Raw genomic sequence first — 21,076 nt, forward strand, 5'->3', positions numbered from 1 at the left:
AAATGCATGTATGCAAAGAACATTTGCCTTAAGATGGTATTTAACTAAAAGATTTCATTTATTCCAAAAAATTTTTATTTACATTAAGTTTATCATCTTAGATTTATAATCATAAAATTGCTTGATCTGTTCATACTGGGCCTTGGCTTCTTCGATGAAGTTTAATAGACGCTGCCCATGCTCTCCTACTGGGATCACCACTTGTTTCAATACCTCTGCCTCTTTCACCATCTCTCTTACCTTGCATACCCCTTTACAATTTTGGGTCATTAGGTGCTCAATATATTTTTGTCTTTCTAAATTCTCTCTTTTACCACACCAGACTTGGTATGATAACTTTCTATGCTCTCTAACCAATGCAATAATATGGTCTTCTTATTCATTCAACTTTTATCTCAGCCTACTTAGATAACTATTCAGCATGTTATTCTCTGTCTATACTTGGGTACTTTCTTCTTCCAATTCAACATATTCTTGTTTCAATCTTGCATTCTCTTCAGTCAGCTCAACAATGGTTATGTCTTTGGCCCATTCTCTCACATATAACCTTTTATGCTCTTGGTGTAGCTTTTTTAAGTCTTCAACAGCTATATCACGTTCTCTCGTAATTTTGCAAACTCTGGTTTCATGACTTTCAGCTCTACCTTTTCACTGGTCTTTTTCTTCTCGAAGCTTTTGGATTTCTTACTTTAACTTATCTTTTTCAGACTCAAATTCTTTTGTCGCAAGCTCTAATTCTGATGGTGTCTCTTCAAGCTTTCCTCTTGTTGGTGGTTGAAAGCTTTCATAAGTGAATACCATTTTTTGTCTTCGCTTTGCTCTTCAAAGCAAATACCCTGGAGTGACTTTATCAATAAACGATTCAAGACTCACTCTTCGAAGATTTTTTCATGCTTTAATCATCTCATTCATCCTCTGAAATACTTTTGGCTCACTATAAGAGAAATCTAACTTATGAAGCCCATGCGTCATAGGAATGAACTATTTTACCCCAAACTACCTTCTCACTAGGAGTGGTGCATAATTTGTCGCTCCCTATAAACCTAAAAGTGGGACCATTGTATTATTCCCACATTGATACAATATAGGTTCATGATTCATCCACGGGGCCAACCACCTTACTTCTGTACTGGTCAATTTTTGTAAGAAAGTTACTTATTTTTTTTTAGATTTTTGTTCTAACTACCCACTTTCATAGAATTTCTTGATATGAGCTCGATTACAAACATAAAGCTTCGAGAAAGCACATTTTCTCTATTTGAAATGGCTTTTCATCTATAAGTATAATAACTGCATACAACCTATAAAGCACCCTCCATTCTGACGATAGTAATTCAAAGATCTGATAGTCTCTGCTAATATTATCATTGAAGGATTACAACCGTTGATCACACTCTCGAAGAAGTCAACCACCGCTATTTCAATGTAACCCAAAACCTTTGAAAATATCACCATTTCGTATATGGCTAAGGCAAATATATCTAACCCCCATTCTTCATTGGCATGTTACACCAGAAACTCATGAATGAACTTTCAAGGTAAGCAAACCTGTTCTTATTTCTTCTTTGTATGAGAATCCATAACTTCTTTGTCTATCCCCATGAGTTGACCCTTACGAAATCTTGATTGGTGTTTTTTGACATATATCTTATAAGGAGCCTTGAGGTGCAAACCCTATAAAATTAAATATTCTTCGATGTTTGGTGTCATATCAACTTCATTGAAGATGAAACACTTGTATGTAAGATCTCAAAATTAGGTTGCAGCTCTAATTAGTTGATCGTCGATAACTACTGTAAGAAGGTACGCTATATGCCCGTGTCTTTGACAAAATTACTCTTGTCTTGACGGACTCATCTTCTTTTATATATCAACTAAATCTTATAGATTATTTTATTTGAGAATGATAGATGTTTCTTGAGATAAGGTAGAATCATGTCCGATTGATAAGCAATCCCCTCTCTTCAGTTGAATCTTTTCTGACTGGATCCTTACTTCGTTGGTGACTCACAAGGTGCTAATACAGATGAAGAATAAACTAGTCGTTTTATGGAGTCCATGAAAAATTTTTGTTGAAGACCATCTTTCAAGCAAATGTTTTTTATGCAACTTTATGATATGAACATGAACCAATGCAAAAGAATGAGAGAAAAGGTTAGTATGCCCAGAAAAAAAAAATAAATAACTAAGTAAATTAAAACATCATACAGAATAAGAGGAATGAACCCTATGCTTTTGGTTAATTCTAAAAGGGAAGAATGATGGCTCTATCTATAGGTTAGGCACTCTTAAGGTTTACTATATGTGGTTTGAGGTTAAAGTCTAAAGGTTTTCAAATTGCTCCTTACATCATTGTTCATCACAGACTAGTAAGGCATCCTAATCCTCACCCATTACAGGCTACAAGCGAAAAAGGTTCAATTTGAGTGGGGGTATTTCGCTAGCCACTGCGGAGGCATTAAACCTCATGAAAGCAATAGGTACTTTACTCCCTCCTAAAAAGATGAAGCTCGGGTATAGAGCTCATGTTATGCATATGCATATGAATGACATAATTAATAAAGTAAATGAACATGAATGAATAAAAAAATCTATAAAAAAGGTTCAATTTTATTAGGCTTTTGGATAACACAAATTTATTTGCTGGCTTGACTCTTAGACAATCCCTAGTGGAGTCGTCAAGCTGTCATAACGTCTAGATTCGGGGATCTATCGCTAGACATTGACTTGAAGGAGTCACCACCAATCTTTTTTATCTAGGTGTGATTAGCCACTTAAGGAGTCTATCCTTTTAGGGAACACCTAAGCCTAAAGGTCCCTAAAAGAATAGGTTCAAGTCTACTAATCAGAACAGAGTTTGAGAGTACGGTTACGTGTGAGGAAGGTTATAGCACCCTCACAACGTCCATCGAAAGATGGTACCAGCTTAATTTTGTGTTATCCAATAAGCCTTAAAAATTTATCAAGTAATTAATTATTAAAAATTATTCTCAATTAACTCTAATACTTTTAGCAAAAAATTAAGAAAATTCCCTCACCTCAAGAGTATGCAAAGAGACTACTGTTTCACTTATAGAGGCTCTATCGTCGAATTTTTTAATATAAAAGAAAATTCAAGAAAACACAAAGGAAAAGAAATAAAACGAAAAAAAAAAAAGAAAAAGATGATTTAGCTTTAGGTATAAACCTTTTCCTCTTCAAAAAAAAAAAAACTCATTGCTTTCGTACAAGGAAAATTGATACTTTCAACTTTTTCAAAAAAAAAACTTTTTTTAAAAAATTATTTTCAAAGAAAATTAATACTTTCAACTTTTTCTCGAAAATATTTTTTAGAAAACTTATTTTTAAGGAAAATTGATACTTTCAACTTTTTCTTAAAAATATTTTTTTGAAGACTTATTTTCAAGAAAAATTGATACTTTCAACTTTTTCTTAAAAATAATTTTTTTGGAATTTTATTTAAAGAAAATAAAGAAAATAAAATAAAATAAAATAAGAAATACTAAATAATTCTAATATAATCAATAAATAATAATAATAATAATAATAAATAAATAAAATAAAATAAAATAAAATAAAAACTTTAGAACGGCTTGGCTTAGAGGCTCGACTTAAGGAAGAAATGGCGGCTTGAAGATGCAACTCGGGGCATCGGTTCGGCTCGACTCGACTCCAGGGGTTGGTTAACACTCGAGTCCTCATCCCTCTCTCTAAACAACGAAGAACTTTGGTTGAATCTCGTCGGATTCTAAAAAATATCATCGAAATCTGGGTTTTTCGTTAGAAGTTCGTCGAAAAGTTGGTCGATTTTTGAAAATAGTTATCGAAAATTGGGTAGTTGGCCGAAAAGTTCAACCGGTGCCGAAAAATTCACCAAAAAATTTAAACTTTGTCGAAAAATTCAACCGAAATCTAAAAATTTTCCAAAAATTTTCAGAAAAAATTCACTTAAAATTCTTCAAAAAATCCTGAAATTACTTCTGACATTTCTGAACGCCTTTTTTCTTTCTCTTTTCGCTCTCTCTCTGTCAGTGTGTTTTTTGTTCTATTCCAACACCTATTTATAGGAGTTGATAAGAAGAGTTTTTGATTAATCTCAATTCCCTCTGGGACTTGGATTCAATCTTTGAATCCAATCCCAACTCTACCAGCCCCAAATTCACGTCAGAATCTCAGCTGTTCCTAATCCTAATCTCAATCGAGTAATCAGAAAAAGAAAGAAACAAAGAAAAAAATAAATAAAAAAATAAAGATAATATATTAATAGATAAATAATAATAATAATAGATAAATAATAATAAAATATATATATCAACAGATAAATAAAAAATAAAAAATATATATTAATAAATAGTAATAATAAATAAGATACAAAAAAATAAAAAATAAAAAAAAATAAAATAGACTTATCCATTTAGATCAGGCTCAATTGATCTGAGCTTGGACTAAATTAGATGTCTACACGAACTTATTAGCAAAAAAAGAAAATGAAAAAAATGAAATAAGGGAAAGGGAATAAAAAATGTGTAGGATGGAATAAGGGAAAGGGAATAAAAAATGTGTAGGATGGAAGGAATGAAGAGTGAATTGTGAAAAAAAAAAAAAACGTGAAACATCGGATGTCGTGATTTTGCTGGCTTTTGTCTGCCTGTCTGAGTTCCTCTTCCACGATCCCTTCATTTTCCAACTAATGTTTACAAAAAAATTGAAATTTCCTTTTCTCTCCAACTCTCTGGGGATCCAAAGAATCTAATTTCCAAACATTTCCTTTCCCTTCATTTCTCTCATTTATCGACGTCTGACTTTCCATTTCAACTAAACGGTACTATGGCCTATCGTTTTCATTTCCCTTTCAATGCGTTAGATCTGTTATTTGCTTTCTCCATTGATATCAATTCTGAGATCTAGCACTGTTTTTTTCTTAGATCTATTTTCCAATTTTATCATTTTTTTCCTTCTTTACTTGATCTGGATCTGTAGCATCATTGATTAGAGTGTTAAAACTGTTCAATGTGATTTGCTTTGCTTTTTTTTTTATTAACCACTAAACCAAATCTAAAGTAAAATTTCATAGTTTAATTAACTTTAATATTTTGCTCATTTCTTTTCACTCTTATATATTTAATGTGTTTGACTAATGTAGAATTTTGCAATTATCTTTGACGAGGGAAAAAAAATGAAATCTATCATTTGAGTTAAATTATTTTCTGCAAGAATTGTGTTCATAATCTGATTCAAAGAGGGAAAACATCTCTTATTGGTTAGTTATTGTACAACTCAAAAATCAATAGTTGGAGTTGAGTTGAATTCATGTTTGCGGATCGCCGTCACCGTGATCTGTTGAGCACAATACATTTCAGTGTGTGGATGTCGTTTGCACGTCATTGCTTTTGTAGGAATTAGCAAATTACTTAGATCTGTTCTCGAATTGGGTAATACATCAGAGGTAGAAGATTTTGTAGTAAGCCTAGGCATTGAGTTGGTTACATGGGTATCATGATTTTTCAATGCTGAAATTTACAAATTGGGTTAGTATTTAATGGGAAAAATGTTGCTAAATATTTGTGTTTTATGCAGTTTTTTTTTTTTTTAATGTGGTTTGGATTTTTTTTCCCCTAATTTTTCCTTCTTGAAAATTAGGCAAAATAAAATAAAAATTTATAAAAGTAGAACTAGTTTGCAGAAAAGGTGAATCACTGCTAGTCAAAGGTTCCTAAAGGTGGAAGGATAGTAATTTAAGAGAGTAAAGCCACTCTTGTGCTTTTTGGAATATCAGGCTATTAGTGGTTGTTCTAAGTTTTAAACTCATATCTTAATTGTACGTGTCTTTTCAGCATGGCTTTGTAGACTGTTCTCACAAGCATTTTTTTTTAATTGGATTTCAATAAATTAGCTGTTCAAGTTTTTTCCCTTATTTGTTGCTATTATTTTTGTAGGACTTATTGCTGACGTTGTTGACAAGTCTTGGACATCATATGCACATGGATGGATTATTTAAAGAACGTTGAGTGAAATAGGATTTGGGGTTATCACTAGCAACAAAATATAAAATGGCTCCAGCTAATAAGGCTGATAGAAAAGCAGTTGTAGATGTGGCTGCTTGGATGTTCAATGTTGTCACTTCTGTTGGAATTATTATTGTCAATAAAGCCTTAATGGCTACTTATGGTTTCAGTTTCGGTAAATTGCTTTTCCTTTCAAACTCTTTTGAATTGCTTCCTCCCTCCCTCTCTTCTTATGCCACAAACGGTAAATGATGTTGTGGCTTGTTATAGTTCAATTGAATTTGGAAATTTTCTTGGCAAATTCTCTTATACAAATGTATAGGATCAAAGTTACGAGTTGCCATGAGATCAGCACATGAAATACAAATAAATGAGAATAGTTTGCTGAGCAAAGAGTTGCTGTAACAGTTGTGAGCATTATCTTGGAAAATGAAATCAGCAGGTGAGTTCTAAAGGTTTGAAAATTGTGATCATGGAGTGGTAGGGCTGAAGGGCAGATGATAGTGGAGTGGTAAGGCTGAAGAGCAGATAAGCAATCTTGCAAAAAAGCTGTAGAATTGGCCTTATTATACACAGAAATGAGGATGAGGTTCAAATCTGGAATATGTTTGGTATGGGTTTGTGGGGGTTGTAAATGGTGGAGAAAGTGAACAGTATGTTCTATGATTCCCTTCCCTACATACCCCCTTTCTTTTTGACCTGTTCTAGAGGGAGAGGAAATGATTGGAAGTAGTGGGAAACAATTGAAATAAAAAAAAAACTGTAATCATCAATAGAGATGAAGAGGAAGGCTTGACTTGGAAGTTGGAAGTAGCTGGGATTTAAGTGTAGGATGTTTGTGATGCTGGTATAATAATCATCTGCAAGTAAATAAGCTAAAGATTCTGGTTTTTGTTACTTTATGAATATTCTGATTATGCTTGCTGCAACAAGGATGTAATAAACTGTCACTAATTCCTTTGTATTTTATTGCAAATTGTTGCAGCCACAACATTAACTGGTTTGCATTTTGCTACCACAACCTTGATGACGGCTGTTCTAAGATGGTTAGGATACATTCAATCTTCTCATCTACCCTTGCCAGAGCTTTTGAAATTTGTTTTGTTTGCAAACTTCTCTATCGTTGGAATGAATGTTAGTTTGATGTGGAACTCTGTGGGATTTTATCAGGTAAAGTATAATATTTGCTGGATTTTCCTAGTTGTGTTTTTGAGGTGATTTGGAAATCACAGATTCTCCAATTCAATGGCAGATTGCAAAGCTGAGTATGATTCCTGTATCCTGCTTTCTGGAAGTTGTGATGGACAAGATTCGGTACTCCAGAGATACAAAGCTGAGCATAGCTGTTGTTCTTCTGGGTGTTGGTGTTTGTACTGTCACTGATGTGAGTGTTAATACTAAAGGTTTCATAGCTGCTTTTATTGCAGTTTGGAGTACTTCTCTACAACAGTATGTAAGTTTTTAATTCCTGTGCATATAAATTGAATCTTCTAATGTTCTGAATTGCTGTATTTTTTAGAACTTACAATGTAGTTTTTATTTTTTGTTATGTTTATTTTTGCAGTATGTTCATCACCTTCAACGAAGGTATAACCTTAGTTCCTTCAACCTATTGGGACACACTGCTCCTGCGCAGGCTGGAACACTGCTGGTATTAGGTCCATTTCTGGATTATTGGTTGACAAACAAGAGAGTTGATTCTTATAGTTATAACCTAGTGTCTGTGGTAAGTGTTCTATCTATATGTATTCATTGCTTCATGAGTTTTTTGCATATGGTTGTTGTTGCCATCAATGTAGAACAAGGTTAGATTTACTTGTTTCAGAGTTGCTGTTAGAATCATGTTTATATGAATTAAATGGCATGCGTTCATGAATTTGCATGCTGTAATTCATGCAATTACTTGTTTGTCTTGTGGCCTTCAGTTATGCTTAATTTGCATTGCATATGATGTTGTTGTTGTTAGCATATCTGAATGCATCTCCTAATACCACTTAAATGCCATACAGTGCCTAACATCTATTAAAACATCTATCCTCAACATGAGTTTAGGCATGCCTAGCGGAAATATTTGTGTTCAGTTCATTCTGATTGGAGAAAATCAATTAATCGTTAGTCTGATTTATAACATGCAGCATATATCAACTGATGTACCCACTCTCCTCTCTATCTCTTTAGCTGCTGTATAAAATAGACCCATGCATTGATATAATATTTGAGCTATAAGTTCACTTTCACTCATTCCAATGTGGTTCTGCTGCTGCATTTGTTGTAGCAGCAAGCTCGGTTGCCATTTTTGGTGCCTGCCTTTCCTGGATGCAGTTATGCATGTGTGTAATTCCAATTATAGCTTGTTCCTGTGAGTTTTGGTATTACTCACAGCTGTTTTATTTCTTGGTCTTTGCAGATTTTCATAATTCTTTCATGTACTATAGCAGTAGGAACGAACCTCAGCCAGTTCATATGCATTGGTAGATTTACTGCCGTGTCCTTCCAAGTACTCGGCCATATGAAGACAATCCTTGTGTTGATTATGGGATTCTTTTTCTTTGGAAAAGATGGTCTCAATCTGCATGTGGTTCTGGGCATGATCATAGCTGTGGCTGGAATGATTTGGTATGGAAATGCTTCATCTAAGCCTGGTGGGAAGGAGCGCCGGAGCCTTTCTCTACCTACCAGCAGACAACCAAAGCATGGTAGTTTGTCAGATTCTAATGAACACGACTGAGAAAGCCTAATTCTCCGTGTAGGATGTAAGTTAAGCATACAAGGGTGTAGCTGATTTCAGAAAAACCAACCATAATTTTAAATTATTTTTATCCTGATTTTTGTAATTCTTATTCTTTTTGCATTGGGTTCACTCTGAGGGAATGGATCATTTTCCATAGGATTAGATTTTTTTGAAAATTTGCTTTTCTATTTCAAGAATATAATTTATATATTAATTTCTTTTCTGTGCAATTTACTTCAAAACAATCATTTTTCTTGATTCTGAGCATCATTTTAATTGAAGTTTCCAATCTCTTGAGACGTTCAAGCGAACACCATGACTACCTAGTGTCAAAGCATGTTAAATTAGCAATGCATTTCCCTTGTTAATCAATCCTTATAATTTTACGAAGCAAATTCTTGGTCTTCGAAGAATGTCTTCTTCAAAGACAAGTATCCATATAATTTTTATAATATATTTTATAAAGAAGAAAAAAATAAAAATAAAAATAATTAAAGAAAAAATGTTTTTTTATTTTTAAATATATTTTATAAAATATTATTTTTTTATTTTTTATTATGATCTTATTTATCAGTAAAATACTATTTTTAATAGAAAATAGATCTTTAAAAACTAAAATTTAGTTAAAAATTTGAAAACTTTTTTAAAGAAAATTTCGTATCATTTTAAAAAATTAACTAAAAATTTCTATATTGGTTTAGAAAATTGAATAAAAAACTCCATATTATTTTAAAATATTAAGTAAAAAATTTTATATCATTTTAAAAAATAGATTTATTAATCTATTCAAAAATCTATTTTCTATCTAAGAATATATATTTTAAATATGTTTTTTATTAAAAATTTTATATTTATATAAAATAAAAATATTATTTTCAATAACTCGATTTTTTTTCTTTATTGGATCGGAGGTGGTACGAGATGTTTTGATTGTTAATTTTTTTTAATATTTTTATAAATATAAAACTTTATTAAAAATAGATACAAAATAAATTATTTTTGATAGGAAAAATATTATGAATAAATTAATAAATAATTTTTTAAAATGATTTGAAAAATTTTACTTAATAGTTCAAAAAAATATGGACTTTTCCAGATACAAGCATTTTTTGTATTTAAATTTTGAATGAAATTCTATTTTGATATTTTTATTTGTCACATAAGATATCGATTGATGTTAACATTTATCATTCAATTTAAATGATTGCATAAATCAAAGAATCAAAATATGATAATTTTGGATAATTGAAGGTCCAATCAAAATTTTTTAAAATTTAAAATCAAAATAAAATTTAATTCAAAGTTTATGTTCTACTAGTGCTATTTATCCCACTAAGAATTAAAGTAACAAAATTGCTAAATGTCAAAATCTTATGAAATGAACACCTCCTTTGGGTGTGTGTATATATATATTTGTCTTGTTTGCATATCATTAGTTTTTCTAAAACAATTTTTTGTTCGAAAATTAGAATATACATATATATATTCTTATTTTATCTTATATTCTTAATTATAACTCCATTTTTTTTTTCAAAATAAGGATAATTAAAAAATATTATAATCAATGAAAGTCAAAATTTAATTTAAAATTTTTTAAATTTTATGCAAAAGTCAAAATCAAACATAATATATAAGACAAAAAGGAATATTAGATATAAATGAATGAATGTATGTTGAATAATAACATAAGCAACCACATCTTGTACAATCTCATCACATCCAACATAATCTATATTAAAATTTCATACACATCATTTGTTATAGAAATATCACTACTTCCAACCAATAAACACTAATAAAAAGAAATCAAACACTAATAAGAAATATATTTAAACTTCAAATAATAATATTTTTTAACTGTTACAAAATCAGAGTACAATAGTTATATGATAGGAGACATAATTTTTCCTTTCAAGTTTCTCCATTTGTTCTTGATATCAGCAAAATATAATAATATCAATAGACATAGAAAACACACAATAAAATGTCTATAAAAAAAAATAAAGAATACTATAAATAAACTTGTGGTATGCTTACCAAAGTTCTATCTGTACACGCTTCGAAGTAGAATATAAAAATAAGTTTTCAACCTTTTCCCATTTGAGTGTAACTTGGGCTGGGTTAACCCAAGAACTAATTCAACTTAACTAATATGATTTGGGTCGGATTAAGTTAGAAGTTAACATCGATCGAATTAGGTTCTTATTCATGGGTTAACAACTTTTGGGGGGAAAGCACAGACTGTATCACGACTTACATGAACTCGACCTAAAAAAAAATTGTTTTGTTTAAAACAAACAATGCTAATGTGACTTACTCACCGGTTGCCTTCTTGTAACACTTTTTTAAAAACTCTGAGACCTACAATTTTATTTTAATAAAATAATATTAATTTACTTCTTATAATAATTCTTTGAACACATTATTTTTCAAACGATAATGAGACTATTGCTGAAATCCTCATTTGAAAATCAAATTATTAATTCTTTTTCAAACAAACAAATTAACAAAAAATTTTATATGATCCATTTCAATCAGATCCCATATAAATTGAGTTGGATTGGATTAAATCAAAAAGGAGATTGATTTGTCACATAATCCAATTCATGTTGACTTCAAGTAACTCAAGTTGACTTGAAGAATCTAACGAAGGTGCACTCTTAATTTTTCATACTTTCATTATGAAAATAATGATACTAAAAAACATTTGTTGTAAAATGCCGGAAAGTATTTCTAATGTCATATTTTTCTAAAAAATTAGAAATAATTACTTTCATAAAAAAGGAAAAACAGTAATAACTACTAATAAAAAAAAAACCTAAAATAGATGTAGTATGGTAAAAATATTGTAGAACACAGAATGGATACAAATCCTCCAATATAAGCTGGAAAAACTAAAACAGAAAAGAAGCAGGACTCTCAAAATTTAAAAAAAAAATAAAAATTCCTTACGATAATTACTTAGTTGCCCATGCTGTCCGCCAAAACTTTTTTTTCTTGTAAGCTCCATTTGTTCATTTTTCTCATTCTTATCCACTTTTGGGTTTTGTCGAACTGGAGACACATTCTTTCTAAGCTAAGCGTTGGAATAACCTGTTGGAACTAAGGATGGAGACACATTCTTTCTTTTTAAGCTAATCCGTTGAAACAACCTATTAGAACTAAGGATTACTATGTTCATTACGAATAAAGCAAGGTAACAAAGTCAATGTTTATTAAGCTTAAACAAGAAGTTTTCCTTTTTAATTCCTAAGACAAAATATTGAAACAAAACCTTGTTACGATAAGAAAGGTAAGTTTTCCTTTCCAATTTCAAATGAAAATATTGAAACAAAATCTTGTTCTTGTTGTGATAAGAAAGGTGTGTAGCCGACTCTAATGAGAGTATGGTCACGGGCAAGGAAAAGATTTACCGAAGATATGGGGGCCACAAGTGCGAAGAAATTAAACCAAGAGTTAGTACGTGTAAAATCTGTTTTCGTAGCGGTGAAGCAGAAGAAACTTAACCATGCCCTAAAGAAGCATCCCTTATAATTCCCTTAGCAGCAGCAATATTAACCATATTGACGCCTAAACCTTCAAGTAAATGCCTTTTGCGCATCAATGGGAAACACACGTGCTAAAGGAACTGAACATTTCAAAGAAGCAACATTTAATCTAAATATACCTATCAATGAAAGTTTACTTAGATAAAAAAAGATCAAAATTTTTTTGACCAAACAAATGATTAATTAAAACAGTAGTCTGAAAGGGTTTTAAAAGCAATCGAAAACAAGAAGGAAAATCATATCAAAAACTTGTCTTGATGCAAACGTTGCTTAAAAGCAAGGAAATCAACTCTCTGCCTGACAATATATATTTGTCCAAAATTTATATGAAGCATTCATCGCTTCTTAGAGACACCAACAGTCTTCCCTCTGCGACCAGTGGTCTTGGTGTGCTGCCCACGGACTCGAAGGCCCCAGTAGTGTCTCAGACCACGGTGGTTCCTGCATGACAGTATTCACATGTTAGCTGCCATCCCATGCCCCAATATCCAGAAAGTAGATCACAATGAGTAAACTGAATCAAACAGAATGCAAATTATTTCTCAAGAATTTCTTAACCCACAGCAAATGATTGAATGAGAAAGGAAGAAAATAAAGAAAAATAATTTTAGCTAAGGAACATTTAAATATATATGATTTAACATTTTTTACTTTTGATCCAAAACATAATAATTGTAAATCATAAGTCTTACCATTCGTACACCATGGTTATTTGAGTATGTATGCCTAATTACATAAGCAAAAATGGCATAATATCTTAGATTTTAAGATTTCTAAGTTTTTGTAGCAAAACCCTCTTCTCATCTTAATCAATAATAAACATCATCAAGATACCACAAAAATACACCTAGCATTATGACAATAACCTGCCCACCAACAGAAAGCTTGTAAGAGACTGCACAGAAAGCAAGCAAATATGAATGTAGGTTCCTACAAACTTGCCCACATGCAAGATAACACGCAGGAAAGACCAAGAGACATGTTTTACTCTCAGCATCAAAAAATTCAAATACAAATGCTATAGAAGAGAATATCTCAAATAAATTGTCCAAATCATTTTGTCATATGCTAGAAAATGCTTACTAAGAATGCGGAAGCAATTGCAAGTAAAAGGACATATTATGAGACTTAGGCAAACATAAACTCAAATTAAACAGAAACATTCATGCTTAGATAGAGTTGGCTTGATCATATCTTTTTAATTATCAAATAAATGGCAGATCAAATACACAAGGGCAATGATTAACACTACCACAAATAAAAAGAAGAAATAGTTAACCTGATCTTCTTCAAGCGCTCCAAGTCATCTCTCAACTTCATGTCAAGAGCATTAGACACAACTTGGGAATACTTTCCATCCTTGTAATCCTTCTGCCTATTCAGAAACCAGTCTGGAATTTTAAACTGCCTGGGGTTCGCAACAATGGTCATGAGATTGTCCAGCTCTTGTGCAGTCAATTCACCAGCCCTGATAACAAAAAGAAGTAAAAATCAAATAAGATCTCCACAGCAAATTACCAAAAACTGAATCCCATTGACAACATCCTCATGCCACAGACTGAGCTATATAAGTAATAGCAGCCTAGAAGACTATTTAAACTAAAGTAGATAGAATAAATCGACACTCATAATATTCTTCTTTTAATCATTTCAACATGAAAAAGCTAAAAGCATATCATATATCATTGCCTAAACTTTGTGCCATAAAAGCATCATTTCTTTGTCTAAAATTTTAAAAATAAAACAAACCTCTTGTTCATGTCGACATCAGCCTTCTTGCAAACAATGTTAGCGAAACGCCTTCCGATACCCTTGATGGAGGTCAAAGCAAACATAATCTTCTGCTTTCCATCAACGTTGGTGTTCAGCACACGCAAAATGTGCTGAAAATCTTCGTTGGCCACCAGAGACTACACACAAACACACACACACAAAACATTAAAATGAAGTTAAAAGAAACAATCTTTATAAAAAAAAAAACATAAACGAACAATTCAAATAATACAAAACCCATTTAACAAACGCTCATACCAACCCTCTAACATAAAAAAAACAATAAAAAATGAAGCAGATTTAGATCAAGAACTGTGAGTCATATCAAGAAAAATAAAGCATACAAAAAAGGCTGAGAAAGAGATGAACTAATGAAATGATGGGAACAGAGAATAAAGATTAGGAATTTGGAGGAGAAAGACGGAACCCTAATTACCATTTTTGTGAGGGATAAGGAGGTTAGGGGAAGAGCAGGGAAGAAGCTCCGGAGGAATGGTGAGCTGAAGCAAAGAACCACGGAGGCAACACTAGGGTTTTTAAAGTGCTTATATATAATGATCCCTAACTAGGGTTTTTAAGCGGTAGGTTGGGTTTTGGGCTTCTGGGTGAGTGGGTTTTGAGCTAAAAAACAAAAAAGAAATTTTTTGCGGTCCAATTACTGTTGGACAGACCAAAATTTAGAAGACCAAAATCAATTTCAACATAAAAACAAGAGAAATTTTTTAGACATAATTTTTTGCTATTTTCCTCCTTAAACTGGAAGTGGCCACCAAGTAGCCGAGGTGAACTATTTTTGTCAAAAAATTTTATTATTATTTATCGATTTTTATTATTTTAAATATATCTATAATTATTTAATGTCAAAATAATAAATAATAAAATAAATAAAAATATTATAAAAGTATTAAAATTAATATACATATAGTATCTCATATATTACAATTATAGTTTTTTGTTAATTTTTATACTATATTTTGATCATTGTATTTTTATTAATCATTTGATCAAATGTATAAATTTTAATTTATTAAAGTTTATAATTTTTTGTAAAAATATTTAAAATAAAATAACAAATAATTTAATTTCTTTGTCATGTCTTTTTACATTTATAATTATCATATTATATTTTTTATGTTATTTTATTATAATAATTTAATATCTAGTTAAGTTTTATGTAATTAATTTAATATGTAATTTAATAGGGTATTATAGTAATTTTTATAAAATGCCAAATATCAAATTTTCATGTAGTAATGGTAATATTATTTTAATAATTTAATATGTGGTTAATTTTATATTATGGTAAAATTTAATAAATAATTATGAGGTAATCATAAGAACATTTTCATAATTATGGTTAAAGAGGTATTATAAAAATTTTGGTCAATTATGGTAGAAAGTGTATTTTTGTAATTATGGTAGGAAGGGTATCATAATAATTTTAATCAATTATGGTAGAATATCATTTTCATAATTATGATAAGAGAGGTATGATAATAATTTTAACTAGTTATGATAGAAGAGATATTTTTATAATTATAATAAAATAGATATTATAATAATTTTGACAAATTATAACAAATAAGATATTTTCATAATTATGACAAGAGAAATATTATAATAATTTGGCCTTTTACGGAAGAAGGAGCTTTTGTTTTGCCATGTGTCACCCTCTAATCAATTGTATAGAATGGCATTAAAGAAATCTCCATGAAGATTACTTTAAATGTAACTAGAAATATTACTTGAGCTTCGCTGCAAGATAAAAAATATTATTTAATTATTTTTAATTTTTAAAAATATTTATACTTTTTTCATACTTTAATTGACATAATTAATTTTAATTTTCAAAAAAAATTTCTTTTGTTATGTTATTTGTTTTTATGCTTTTTAGGCATGCAACTACAACACCACATGTTAAAAATATCTTCTCTCTTTTGTTCTTTTAAATTTGGTAGGCCTAGTCATAGTATTACATAGTAATAAGTAATAGTAATAGTACCATCCCATCTCTCACATTCTTTTTCTACACACCCTATTCCCTACCTCTCATGTCTTTATTAATTGGTTTTTGAGAAAATTATTACAGATCAAAACTTGATATTTCAAAACTGCTTTTTAAATCTTTCAAAGCATCATCAAATTTTCACAAAAATATTTACCTTTCTTACTCATTTTTCCCTCTAAAAAAGAAAAAAAAATGTCTTTCCTTTTCTTCTTCTACTTCTTTTTCCTAGTTTTTTTTCATCTCACTCTCTACTCCGCTTACTTCCTTCTTACTTTTCCCCCATAATCCTTTCTTAAAATTACCAAATAATTCTAAAAGACCTTCAAAATTGATGCTTACCCTTTCTTGAAATGTTATCGTTTAACTCCAAGTTGAATCTCTTTTTTACTCTTCCTTCAACACAACCTCTTCATTTCATAATACCCTAAAAAAATCCCATTTATTCTTCATTCAATTCTTTTTCCACTTTGACCTTTCCTTACACTCTGCCATTCATGTGATCAGATATTACTATACAGAGTTCGTTTACCCATAGGTTCATTGTATATTTAAGTTATTAAGGAGTAAAAAAATTATTTTACAATCTTAAATTAGTCAACTTCTAATGATTAAGGGTTAAAAATGTTATAGACACCCTATTTGATCCGGATCCAAATCAATTGGGCCTAATCCGATCAAGCCCAAGCCCAATAATCATATTATTTTATTTTATTTTATTTTACTTTTATATTTTTGATGTTTTATCTGTATGTTTATCTTGTTTATTTATTTATTTATCCTTTTTTTTACTTTATTTGTTTTGATATGTGTATATATATATATATATTTATGATTGATTATTTTGTTTTATCATTATTTGTTATCTTTAGGGTTGATTATCTTTAGTTTTAATTCATCTTGTTATTTGTTAAAAAAAAAAGATAATTCTTGAATGATTGAAATTGATTGGGGAAAATATTGTTCTTGGAGATAAAGGCTAACATTTCTTCTGATGATGAGATTAAAATTTCAATTTGTGAAGAATTCACTATTTCTTAAAACACTGATTAAGTCAAAACATTGTCCATAAATAAACTGCAATTCACAATAATATAGGACATAAAAAAATCACAAAAAAAAAATCATTGAAAGCGATCGGCCAAAACCACCTACATCACCTATTAGTGAACAGAAATAGGCAATACAAAGGAACCACCGTCAGCCACCCATCAATAAAATCCCAGTAAAAAACCACCATCACCCTTAACCTTGCCAACATTGGTTTTTTAGCCAAAACCTAGACCCAATTACCATAAACATCACAACAGCCCTCTTTGTTGAGACAGGCAGTGCCTCAGCCCTTTATCAGTTCTCATCACTGAAGTCATGACCCTGCCACCAGCATTAAATCTTTATTCAAACTACCACCTGTAAGATGTATCACAATAACAAAAAATAAGTAGACATAGTTAGTAAAACAAGGGAAATAGATCTTTGGTTGTGAGGCTGTTAGGGATTTCTGGACATTAGAAGAAATAAGGCAAGGCACAAAAGTAAATAGGGAAAAACATCAGTGATAGAAATAGTGGTAAAAGTAACAGCAGTGATGAATGGCACCTGTGACGATTCATGGGGACCTAAAGTTTTTTAAGATAAAAAACGGTGCAAACATAGAGTAAAAGGAATTGAATATCATACTTAAAGATTGACTTGATTGGATAGATGAAAGATGCTAAAATAGTGGAGGAAAGCTGTACTTTTAGCTTCAGATCTGATGCATTTGAGGAGGATTTTCAAAAAACCAAGCCCATATTCGAGACAAGGAGGCCACGGTTAGCTTTCAGGAAAAATTTGGGCTTCAATAATAGTTGATCGAAGACAGTAGATGGTAAGGTATGGCGGTGCCTGCACCAAAATCTAAAAACCTTAAAGTTTTTAGTTGGGAATCCTAAAAGAGATAGAGAGTCTAGAGAGACTTTATAATGAGAGAAACAAATGAAAGAAATAACTGAGGATAACTAAAATGGGCATTTATACCTAAACAAAATGGCGTTGTTTCGAACCTTTCAAAAACCCTAGATCGATACGTCAACCCATCAACTGACCCGACCCCATCGCAATCCACTTATTAACCCCCAGACTTTTTCAACTTCTTAAGTAGAGCCACCAAACCAGCCGAGCCATCTAGTCTAGCTGACTTTTCTTCCTACATTTGAGATCTTCTAAAGCCACCAAGTCGAGCCGCAATTCTATTTTTTTGATAATTTTTTCTTTTTATTTATTTGTTTATTTATTTATGAGTTCTATTTATTTATTTTTCTTGTGATACACTTTGCTTGATTAGTTATACATATAGGAAAAATTATTAAGAGAAGTTTTTCTTTATTAAAATAATTATAAAAAAAATAAATCTTTAATAAAAATTGAAGAATAAATAATAATTATCCAATGATGAAATTTTTAAAAATTACAAATGGTTAATTCTAAGAAATTTCTAGGTGATAATTTTTTTTTCTAAATTTGACCCAACTAGAGGAAAAATTTAAATAAAGTTTTAATAATAATAATTAATATTTATTTTTTAATTTTTTTAAAATAATAAATTTCATAAGTAAATTTAATAAAATTTTGAGATTGAATTACTAATTATCTAATGATAAGATTTTTAAAAATTTCAAATGATAATTTTTCTAAAAAATCTTTAAGTGAGGAATTTCTCTAAATTTGACCCAAATAGTGTAATAATTTAGATGAAATTTCAATAAATGTAATTGTATTCTTTGTCAAATAAAAAATAAAAAAATAAAAAATAAAATTTTTAGTATGAAAATATATGATGATTATCCAAGGATGAAATCTCAAGAAAAATCACAAATGGCTGAACTTTTATGAGATTTCTAGGTGAAAGATTTTTTTCTAAATTCAACCCAAATGGTGGAAGAATTTAGAGGAGATTTCAAAAATAATTGTCATATTATTTTCTTTCTAAGGATTAAGAAACAAATGATGAATAATAAGAGTTTATGTTCTAAATTTAACCCAAATGGTGAAAAATTTAGAAATGAAACTTGTAAGATAATTTTAAATTAGGCCCAAATGATGAAAAATTTAGAAATAAAATTTGTAAAACAAAAAATAAATCCCAATGATAAAATTCTTAGTAATCGTAAATGAATGATTATCTAATACATTTCTAAGTGAGAAAATATTTCTAATTTTAGCCCAAATGGTGGAAGAATTAGATATATTTTCAATAAAATAAATTTAATAAAAAAGGTGTTTAAATTTTTTTACGATGGAGCCTCTTCAAGGAAATAAAAAGTGACTTTACTAGATTGATGGAGAATCTAAAAAGTTATTTTTAATATTTAAATTTTAAATTTAAAACCATTAGAACTATAAATCTTTAGGATAATTTAAAATAAAATGGTACATTCTTTGGATGGGCATGTGGGGGTGCTATAATCTTTCCTATATGTAACTGAACTCCCAAACTCTATTCTAATTAGTTGACTAGAACCTATTCTTTTAAGAACCTTTAATCAAGCTTAAGATATTTTGTCATAACGTATAGAGCTGTAGATCTACCGCTAAACATAGATTAGATGAGTCACCACATATCTTTTTTGGTTAGGTGTGATTGGCCACTTAAAGCAGATTTTGATCCATAAAACCAGAGTTTAGATTCGGGAGTATAGTTATGCATAGAAAAAGTTATAACACCTCCACAATGCCCATCCAAAGGATGATATCAGTTTGACTTCCAATTATCCAAGCCTTGATCATATTTGTGATTTACCAAATAATTTAATATTAAAAATTAGTCTTAAAATTGTCCCAATAGTATGGTAATAATTTAAGATAATTTTTTCACTTCAGGAGTATTCATAGAGACTAGTATCTCGCTCTGAAAAGATTCTATCATCAGATTTATTAATTTTTATTCAAGAAAAACTAGTATAGCCTCAAAATAGTTTGGTAGGGCTTATTTTGAAACAGATCTCCCAATAGTTTGATGAGATTTTATTATAAAAAGATTCGTAAAAATTTTGTGAATTTCATTAAGTCTTCCAATAGTTTGGTAGGACTTAATTTGAAGCAATCTTTCAATAATTTAAAGAATAAAAATTATTTTTTTTATTTTTTTTGAAAATTGATCTATGGAATTTTTCAATAGTTTAGTAGATTCCAAATTAAATCCATGAAAATTCTCCAATAGTTTAGTAGAATTCATGAATTTATTTTGTAGGGATTTTTATTTGAAAAAGATTTTTTTATTGAAATGATTTTTTTCTTTTTATAAATTTTTTTTGAAAACTTAAAAAGATTTTTTTTGTTATTATTTTGAAAACTTATTTGAAAAGATTTTTTTTTGTTTTTTTTTTACTTGTTTGAAAAGTTTTTTTTTATATAATTATTTTTTTAAACCAATTTATTTTCAGAAATAATTTTTACAAAATTTCTAAAAAATAAAACCATAAAAAAACTTAAAAAAATAAAATGAGCTAAAAAAATAAATAAAAAAATAAAAATAAAATAGAAAAAAAAACCTTGCGATCAGGTCAAGTCAGAGCTCGGGTTAACGCACGGGTCACTGAGTTAGAGTATGGATCTTAAGCTACTTGAAACGAAGTCGTCTTAGCGATGTATAAAAGCCAACCTTAGCGTTTTTGCTTCAGAATCCCCTCTATTCCCTTTCTCTCTAGACTGAGAAGCTTTGACTTATCTCTAGAATTTCTTAAAAAACCCATCGGTAAATTCAATCGAAAACTGAAAATCTCATCGGTTTCTGAGAACGTTATCAAAAAATTCAATCGAAAACTAAAAAAATAAAAATAAAAAAAAAAACCTTGCGATCGGATCAAGTCAGAGCGCGGGTCAACGTATGGGTTGCCGGGTTAGAGCACAGATCTTAGGCTACCTAAAACGAAGTCGTCTTAGCCATGTATAAAAGCCAACCTTGGCATTTTTGCTTCAGAATCCCCTCTGCTCCCTTTCTCTCTAGATCGAAAAGCTTTTACTTCTCTCTAGA

The 21,076-nt window shown here is 30.0% G+C and overlaps 2 protein-coding genes across 2 annotated transcripts; one reads left to right on the forward strand and one right to left on the reverse strand.

Annotated features, from left to right (window-relative positions):
• The first annotated feature begins 4,580 nt into the window (after positions 1-4,580).
• LOC111312188 (UDP-rhamnose/UDP-galactose transporter 6) lies at positions 4,581-8,994 on the forward strand. Its single transcript, XM_022912227.2, has 6 exons — positions 4,581-4,822; positions 5,937-6,180; positions 6,991-7,175; positions 7,258-7,458; positions 7,570-7,731; positions 8,413-8,994. The coding sequence occupies exons 2-6, from the start codon at positions 6,051-6,053 to the stop codon at positions 8,731-8,733; spliced, it is 999 nt and encodes a 332-aa protein (XP_022767962.1). The 5' UTR covers positions 4,581-4,822; positions 5,937-6,050; the 3' UTR covers positions 8,734-8,994.
• A 3,406-nt stretch (positions 8,995-12,400) lies between these two features.
• LOC111312189 (small ribosomal subunit protein uS13z/uS13y/uS13x) lies at positions 12,401-14,605 on the reverse strand. The gene is made up of 4 exons (XM_022912228.2): positions 14,494-14,605; positions 14,034-14,194; positions 13,564-13,752; positions 12,401-12,725 (listed from the first exon to the last, which is right to left on the reverse strand). Exons 1-4 carry the CDS (start codon positions 14,494-14,496, stop codon positions 12,620-12,622), a joined length of 459 nt encoding a protein of 152 aa, XP_022767963.1. The 5' UTR covers positions 14,497-14,605; the 3' UTR covers positions 12,401-12,619.
• Between the last annotated feature and the right edge of the window lie 6,471 nt (positions 14,606-21,076).

Source organism: Durio zibethinus, chromosome 1 (assembly GCF_047325235.1).
Source record: "Durio zibethinus cultivar Kanyao isolate XHJ-2024 chromosome 1, ASM4732523v1, whole genome shotgun sequence".
Taxonomy (NCBI): domain Eukaryota; kingdom Viridiplantae; phylum Streptophyta; class Magnoliopsida; order Malvales; family Malvaceae; genus Durio; species Durio zibethinus.

Coding starts and splice junctions, on each gene's coding strand:
- LOC111312188 (XM_022912227.2), top strand. CDS start 6,051: ATGGCTCCAGCTAATAAGGCTGATAGAAAAGCAGTTGTAGATGTGGCT. Junction 6,181..6,990: donor TACTTATGGTTTCAGTTTCG/GTAAATTGCTTT, acceptor AAATTGTTGCAG/CCACAACATTAACTGGTTTG. Junction 7,732..8,412: donor GTTATAACCTAGTGTCTGTG/GTAAGTGTTCTA, acceptor TGGTCTTTGCAG/ATTTTCATAATTCTTTCATG.
- LOC111312189 (XM_022912228.2), bottom strand. Junction 13,753..14,033: donor GATGTCGACATGAACAAGAG/GTTTGTTTTATT, acceptor TTTTGTTATCAG/GGCTGGTGAATTGACTGCAC. Junction 12,726..13,563: donor GAGCGCTTGAAGAAGATCAG/GTTAACTATTTC, acceptor ACTGTCATGCAG/GAACCACCGTGGTCTGAGAC.